The following is an 8,796-nucleotide window of genomic DNA, read 5'->3' on the forward strand; positions in this document are numbered from 1 at the left end:
AACGCTATGATAACAGCGGGTGGTAATCACTTCACTGGCTCCTCCCCCGTAATTTAGATAACGTTTATAGGTAACAAGCATGGGGCTAGAGAGCATAACTATCTACATATCGTACACCATACGGCGTGCATGTTATTAGTGGCGGCGGTCGGCTGGGCGATGTTTGACGAGACCAGGCCGTGACAAGAACGATCACACTGTAGCCACAGTGAAATATATTTCCGCTAATAATCGGAACTATAAATACCGGGAATTTCGAAACTGGTGAAGTCAATGATAACTACGATAAACTCTGAAGTACTTTTATTCGGATTTTTTTCGACAGAATGTGAAGTGCGTGCTTTTTAAACAAAATATATATGAACAACATGTATGAATTAGTCAGTGTTTAGCACTTAGTTGTTACCGTAATATATAACAACCAAGTATTAGAATATAACCTGGTGTAGATGTCCTTTAGTGGTTATGTTGTAGTGTCCGTTCGATGGCATACTGGTGCAATGCGCTTTAAACAATCAATCTCACTGACTCACTATGGTGTTGTTGTTTTTTTGCAAATTATAAATTTCACCCGGCATGTGAGCTGTCAATATCTTCACTGTGTTTTTGTTTCACCCCACAGCACGCTATGTTCATTTCCTTTTGTCTGTTTATGTCTATTCTATGGTCTATTCATTGCTATTTGGGTTAATCGTATGGACTTTTCATCATGATCTTACATCAATGTAACAACATACATTTATTTATGTGTGTGTGTGTGTGTGTGTGTGTGTGTGTGTGTGTGTGTGGTTGTCGGATGGGCACTGCACACGCATTATCTCTTTGTTTAATTCATACCCATACACAACCATTCAGCTATCAACAGTCTGTTGGGTTAGCACTATTTTCTACATGTATTTCCGCTGTTTAAAATACAACAAACATTCCAAGGTGTCAATAGAATATCAGTGCCCCCCTCCCCATCTCCCTTAGCCTAAAATTGTATTAGCATCTCAGTATAATTTCCATCACAAATTTGTGTTGTGCACCCATACATCATCGTTTCTCGTCATCGATCGTTGCCCGGTATAAATAAATTACATAATTCAAATATACCACGTGTAAGGCACAAATGCAATATATACATATTGCTGGACAAGCCAGTTATTTGCAATGGAATGATACCCCCAGCACACATAGTGAGTACCATTGTGCAGGTATTTAGCTAGATTTGGGGGTTAGCCATTTCTGAACAAGCATCGATGAGACGAGATTTTTCTTCTTCCCACAATAGCAAAAGACAAAGGTGCAATTGTTTCTGTTCACCATGACGTCGCTTTTTTTTAACCAAAACCTTTTTCGGATCATGTAAAAAGATCCATTTTATTTAAATATACAAACTCATTCGAGGAATGAGATCTGGTATACGTGCATTTTAAAATGTCGTACTCAGGTACGATGAAATGTTACCCATGGAATCATTGTACGGCACCCCCAAATTTTCGTTTCCATTTCACTGAATTTGCGTCGTAATATCGCGAGGTTGAGTCGACGTCAACGTTGCGACGCCCCTCCCCCCAGTTCCATCTGGCCCGCCGTCTCGTTGAAATACTTAATGTAACTAAATTCAGTGTGGCAATTACAAACTATCCCCCTCGTCACATGGTCGTCTCTATTGCGGGGTAATGACGCACACACGTCTGGGCGGGCAACTCATTTCACTTGCTCCGGTGTAAATGAAATATTCGTTTGTCTGCTTTGTTTGCACTATTGCGTCTAATCCAAGATTGGTGAAAAGCTTAGACTGGCGTGTTTTTTTCTCCCTTCGATCTTTCTTCCATTCACACTATGCTAATGTTCATTAATACTCTAGTTTATTAACTGTGATCAATATACACCGACGTTGTATTTCTTGTTTGCCGATTATCGAAACTGCAGAGAAAAAAAAATCTACACACGCGATATTTCTCGAGAGTTATCATTCACTTTGGATTGGTTAAATTTACCGCTTATTGTTGATAATAACGTCAATTGAAAATCGGCGAAATTTACCGGCGTGAAACTGCTTGTGAAACAATTGACAACCAAAACGAACGAATTAACGTAGAGGAGATTCACACCAGAAATGGCTAACTGTTATTGGTAGGTATAGTATCCAGAGCTATACACTTCTAAATATACAAACAATCGGTGATATAGGCTGTCACAAACTGATTAGTATGCATACCATTAATATAATAGCATCGCTAACTGGCGAGAGGTTTTAAATGGAGAGCTACGGTGAGCTTCCCAAGGTTGGTACACTAATACAGGCTACTTTATTAAGAATTGGGCCCTCCCAATGTTCAGATATTTCCACTTTTTTTTCCTTGGCTTCGACACATTGCATTTTACGTTCAGTCTTTATGTCTATAGAGCCTTATACGAGTCGGTAACCACCCTGCCCATGTGGTCAGGCCTTTGTTTCCTGAGAGGTTGATTGACAGGCGTGACAGTGATTGACAGTGTCGCCTCGGTGATAGGACAACAAATTTCCTCTAAGCCAATCGAAAGCCATTTATCTAACAAATGCCATGCACGATAGCAGTGATAATATGGGCTGTGTCACTAACTCCCTTGATAAAAACTGACACATTGCTGCGCGCTCGACCACACCCCAGTATTTAGCGTTTAATAGTGTTGTTCTAGCACAAGGCAAAGCAACAACAAGCAGTGAGCGCTATATTCCATTCTAACGCGTGTAAGTGGCGTCCATGTTCCAGCTACCGACTCTGAACTTCAGTCCTCTGCAAGTTGCGAGCGTATGCGAAACACTCGAAGAAAGCGGTGACATAGAACGGCTTGCCCGGTTTCTATGGTCATTGCCCGTTGCTCCAGGAACATGCGAGGCGCTCAACAAAAACGAAAGCGTCCTCCGAGCACGGGCAGTGGTTACCTTCCATCAGGGCAATTTCAGAGAACTCTATAACATCTTGGAGAATCATAAGTTCACCAAGGAATCACATGCCAAATTGCAAGCCATGTGGCTCGAAGCGCACTACCAGGAGGCTGAGAAACTGCGTGGACGACCGCTAGGTCCAGTCGACAAATACCGCGTTCGAAAGAAGTTTCCACTCCCGCGGACTATATGGGACGGTGAACAGAAAACACACTGTTTCAAGGAAAGGACGCGGAGTTTGCTTCGAGAATGGTATCTTCAGGACCCGTACCCGAATCCAACTAAGAAGAGGGAACTGGCCCAAGCCACTGGTTTAACGCCGACTCAAGTGGGAAATTGGTTTAAGAACAGGCGTCAAAGGGACCGAGCCGCAGCAGCAAAAAACAGGCATGTATTTTTGAATGATTTTATACCCGTGTCACTATCGGTACGCCTAGGCTATATACATGGCCATCCCAAAGAGTAAAAACACGAGTAAAACTATTTCGTTTCGCTGTTAACACCCATGTTTAGTCGTACTGTTTTAGTGATATTGGGAGAAAAATACTGGGTCGAAAGCTAATCAAATTCTGGGTAAATTTCACAACTGGTTTTAATGTCACGTATGTTCATAGTGATTCCAAGTTCACGACGTAGCAGCCGGTAGCAGTTCGTTCATAAAAGTATTGTAATACAAATGTCCTATTAGGGGACTTCCTGTGCACTGCCAGTGTGAACAAGGTGCTAATGTCGATCGGGATTCACACAGTGGCCCCTAACGAGAAATAGATATATGGAAGAGAAAGTCGCTGCCTGACAGATTGTGTTGGTTAAGTTCGCTTTCGATAAGGGTCCAATAAGTGTGGGTACCCTGTAAACTTGGTAACAAAATGTGCACGTGCGTGTCCCGTAATCTCACTCTGAAAATCGACTTGGCCTTAGAATATTTTCGTCGCTGTCGTTGGTTCTATACATGAGAATATGTTTTCGTAGTATTGTCAATTATTTGAGTTGTGTGCTTAGGTACGTGTATAGTCAGTCTTAGACAGGGGTATGTAACAATAAGCCGACAGTAGATCCCCACTAGAGGCGGAAAATGGCGGACATGAGTGTAGTTTACATATGAAACTATATCGTCACAACACAGACAGCTCACACTGTTGGCGGGGTATGCCTTTGCATAAATTGTATGAAGTTGTGACTTTCATTGAAAAAATTACTAGTTGTAATATTTATCACTAAAACATCATCACGGCAATCTTGCAAGACGCCAACCGTCGCACAATGTTTAGCTTAACCACAAAACCTGGCTGGGCACAGGGACCGCGCCGACCAACCACCGCAAACTAGCATAGTAGTTACTCCTCCCCTTGAATCGGGGCTAACACCGTCACAACAATATTGAATAATAGCACCAGGCGTAATCCCTGTCGCAATTCAACTAGAAATCAAAGATTTATCGCCAAATACTTATCCCAAAATCGTATCCTCGAGAAATAAGACCTTTACACAGAGAATATGACGGGTGTTCAATAAAGGAAAGCCAGCGTCCGTGTAGAGTATGGGATTTAATACATCTCTACAAAGCACACTGCTCAAAAACAAGACGCTCGCCCCAAGGTTCGATCTAAGACTTCATATTCGTCAGATTACAGCTAAATTCCTAAACAGCGAAACACAACAAATCTTCAGCATTTTCCAAAACAGTTGAAGTAATCTTTAAAATAAATGTTTGAAAACAGCGTCGGGAAAAAGAACAGTTCACGCAAACCAGTCTCTTCCAAGCATTACAGAGTTACACTGCCGAGTTGCCAACTTTGTTTTAGAAACTGTTAATCACTGGTTATGGTTTTTATTGTTTTATTTAATTTTTAAGTTTTGTTTTTTATTTCTTTTCCCTCCCTTAGAGATTAGAAGCGCCACACTGCATGCAAGGAAATATAATCACGAATTTGCTGTGAGTATTATAACGGAAAACTCTGGTCCAAGAACAATTTGTTTTTAATATTTTGGTATAACTATTCTAGTACCTGGCGAATTACATGAAGCCACAGCCAAATTACAGATATATACATATATATATGTATATTTATTCATCACATGGTCACTCTTCTTCCATTTATAAAAATAATAACACACACATCACTGTGCCGAGGTAGTTTTGAGAAGCCAACTTGCAACGCAGTAGTCTGGTACCCTTTTCTACACTCATAATTTTAGAAGTGTTGCGCCATTTTAGGACAGAGAGGGTCACCAACTCCTGGTGAAAGCATTTTACTCAGTTGTTTGTTTTCCTATAAACTAACATCGTAGTCATGTCATTGTCAAAAGAAAGCCGAAAACATTGGGTTATAATTGTGAACCCCAGGAAATGCGACATGGGACGGTGGATACCACGGCTGTAAAATAGACGATTGATCCATTCTAACAACTCCTTACAAGACAAATAATAACATTTGCATTTAATTTTTTTTTGGGACTTTAAATTATTAATATTACAAAATGTTGTGATCTAGGATTCCAGATTAGAGCGGAAACGCATCTAAACTATTAGTTATTTTTTCAGAAGAGACAATACTTTTGCCAGTATGGACCAGCATTAAATTACATGACCTTATATTACATGTTGCATTCATTCACAATACTCCAGAATCAAGATAGATTAAAATATCCATCTTTTAATTCAAGTTTCGAGTATTTGCATCACAGGCGTTTTCACTGAAAAAAAAACATCGTTATGCGTACCATACTATATGTTAACTTCTCTGTATGGGGCGTGTATTCAACTCCTTCATCGACGGTCTTATCTCATACAACCATTTTAAAGCTTTATTTTTGTTAGTCGACTGGTGCTTATTCTTTTTTTATTTTATATCAAATGAATGAATAACAGTTTATTTAAAGAGTAAACAGTATCTCATAGCCGATAACGCTATTTGAGCAAAAGATAGATTATATACGCACACCACTCCCATATTCCATCTACCTTTAATCCGTTAGTTTATGCTGTTAAAACGATAAACTCGATACCATTTGCATTGAAACGTGTTCATTTCTGTATTATGTATCAACAATTTGTATATTTCCAACACAATTTACATAAAACATATATAAAAATTGAGACAGTAAAAAAAACTCGGCCGTGTATACTCTCAGCGTAACGCAGAGAAAGCTAACACACGTGTGAAGTGCTCTACATTCCATGCCAGGAGAGAGACACCGTCTACTCAATATCTAGTATGCCGTCGCTAAACATTCTTTGGATTTAAAGTCAAGAACTTTAAAACGTCTGTAGATGATATCGCGGGTGAGAATTTTTGTCTGTTTGGTGCAGCGGGAACAGTCACATTTTCCCTCTTACCGAGGTCGTGAAAATCCACGCTCGATTGTTGAACTGTGGGGACATGTTAGGATTAGAAAAGCGATAGCTATTCGTGTTTTTTTTCGATCTGTTGATTGGCGTACTTGTAAAAACACGAATTGTCGGCAATTGTTACGACTGAGTTGCGAGTTAAAAATGACTGAACTGCCCTGGGTGATTTTCCAAATGATAGGGGTATCAACATAGTTGACTTGGCCATGATCCACCCTGTACGAATGATGTTGAACGCTGTGCTTAGTCATACCGACATTTACGCCATTTGTTATGGAACATTTTGTTCAATCGCTATCTGTTATCAATTTAGGAACCCCCCTTAGGACAGTTCAGTCTCTCCCTCTCCTCCTTCTTCCTTTCTCACCTAGGCCCTTGTAACATTATAAAAAGATGCCTGAAATAATCCTGCACGTTCACGCGTTTCTGCTTGGATTGCTGCTCCAGACATTGCAATCATCATACCGAATTCGCATAATCTAATACAAGGATAAGCCTTCTATCAAACCAAATACTACAAAGTTAGAAAAGATACATAGATATCAGTAGGAAGAAAGTTTAGGAAGGTCTCCGCCCCTCCGATCCGCTTGCCTTTCTCCACAATCGTGTTTGATTAAGATAGATCAGTGCTAAAGTCCCTCCTACCTCATCATGACAGCATACTTGTACACAATACGTACAGGCGATGAGGGTGGTTCTTCACTCTGCTTGCATAATGTATTGGTATTAAAGAGGGATATATACAGTAACATTGTAATACGGAGTGGTGGCAATGTTATTAATATCGCTACATCACAACGTTCAGTTGAATCAATATAAACAGCAACAAGGAGGAGAAAAACTACGCGAAACAGAAAGAAACGACATCATTATCAAAGCTGTCTGTGTGCAAAATAGGGAATGTCGCCATTTTTATGACAGCTGACTGCGCGTCTATTAAAAATGTAGAAACGGCCTCCATGCTCATTATTGACGTGAATATCGTGTATATATTAATATTTTTTTTTATTTTTTCTCTCTCTCCCCGCAGACTACAAAGCCAGCAGCACCAACAGCCATCACACAATCCAACGTCGCCTAACCCAATAATAACAGTGGACGGAGCAACGACTTTACCCGGTCAGTTAACCAAACAGCAGTCGCTCGACCCAGCACACGCGCTCCTGGAAGCCACACAGAACAAGTCACACACGCCGCTATCACCAACACTCGCGTAGAGACTCTGAGAAAAAAATATATAGTAAAGTTTTATGTCATATATATCCAGATTTGTTTTCGTTTCTCTTCTCCAAGAGAAGAATGTATAGATGTTAGCTTTATTTGTAGGTCAGATTTGTCTCATCGGTGCATCCAAGATAACATTCAGATGGTCTTCTCAACTCGGGACGAGCCGACCCCGTCTATCACGTCAACCTACAACGCTCTATAATTCAGCATTTGGTTTGTGTATACCATAACTTTTAAAAAGACATTTTCAAGTACGACATCAATGATAATGCAGTATATACTCCACAAGCAGATGCAGTCAGCAAAAAACATAAATCATGTCGCTTTAAGAAGCCTGAAACACACATGCACACAAAATGGCGTCTGGACAATATCCAGCAACAAGCCGTTCCCTTAAAAACCAAAATGTATTATATTATATAGGAGAACATCGAGTTTTTAGTGTGAAGAAGATAGCTGACAATTTATTATTAATTTTAAAAACATTAATGTTAATGTGATGATTTTTTTAAAGAAAAAAGTGAGAGAGGATGAATGTGTGAAATAATGCTAAGCATATTTTACTTGTTCCATTTGATAGAATTTAGTCTAGGACTTTAGTAGGTCGAAGTTCACGCATTGATTGGTGGGTGTCTATTTCCCAGCTTACAGCACCAAACTCAGAATTACACCATATAGTACAGCTAATTTATGATAGTTGCGATACTGCTCTCAAGAAAACTTAGTTGGGTTTTCTCGCATACATCACTATCCCATAATAGTTACTAAGTTGGAAAGTGGAATAGACCTCCCTGCTAGTTTTAGTCAACTTATTTTTAATTTAATTACGTCATAAATATGGAGAGTACTACTATCACCGGCGTCGTTTTCTTTCAGTCTCTAACCAACTGTGGTAGTGTTTTAGAGAGAGGGAGAGGGCAAAACAGATGAATATGTGTTTCAAATCATTCTTGTTTGTGCCTGCATTTTAGGAATGGGAAACTGTTAACTTTTTGTTATTATTATTATTGTAAAAAAATAAAAACGCAAAGCTATGCTTCTTTCCAATTACAGAACCCTTTTCACAAGATTACATGTGTCATTTATTTTTCTTTACCTAAACAAAACTATTTAGCTTGGCTTCCATATTATTAGAGAAAATAACGTCACTGATTCCCAGGTGGGTCTATCTACAAAAAAATGGCGTCTCTAAAACGGTTGTTTTTCTTTAAATCGGATTCAATTGCCTCAGAATCACGAGTGGTTCCTGATACGTACATGTATACCCCCGGATCATACAAATATTGTTTTTAAAGGAATC

The 8,796-nt window shown here is 39.6% G+C and overlaps 1 protein-coding gene across 1 annotated transcript; it reads left to right on the forward strand.

Moving 5' to 3' along the window:
- Nucleotides 1-2,612: 2,612 nt before the first annotated feature.
- six3 (SIX homeobox 3) lies at nucleotides 2,613-7,745 on the forward strand. Its single transcript, NM_001164906.1, is given in 2 exon segments — nucleotides 2,613-3,304; nucleotides 7,300-7,745. Coding segments are annotated over 2 exon segments (759 nt in total). The 5' UTR covers nucleotides 2,613-2,732; the 3' UTR covers nucleotides 7,487-7,745.
- The last annotated feature ends 1,051 nt before the right edge of the window (nucleotides 7,746-8,796 follow it).

This window comes from Saccoglossus kowalevskii, chromosome 2 (assembly GCF_978046115.1).
Source record: "Saccoglossus kowalevskii chromosome 2, keSacKowa6.1, whole genome shotgun sequence".
NCBI lineage: Eukaryota > Metazoa > Hemichordata > Enteropneusta > Harrimaniidae > Saccoglossus > Saccoglossus kowalevskii.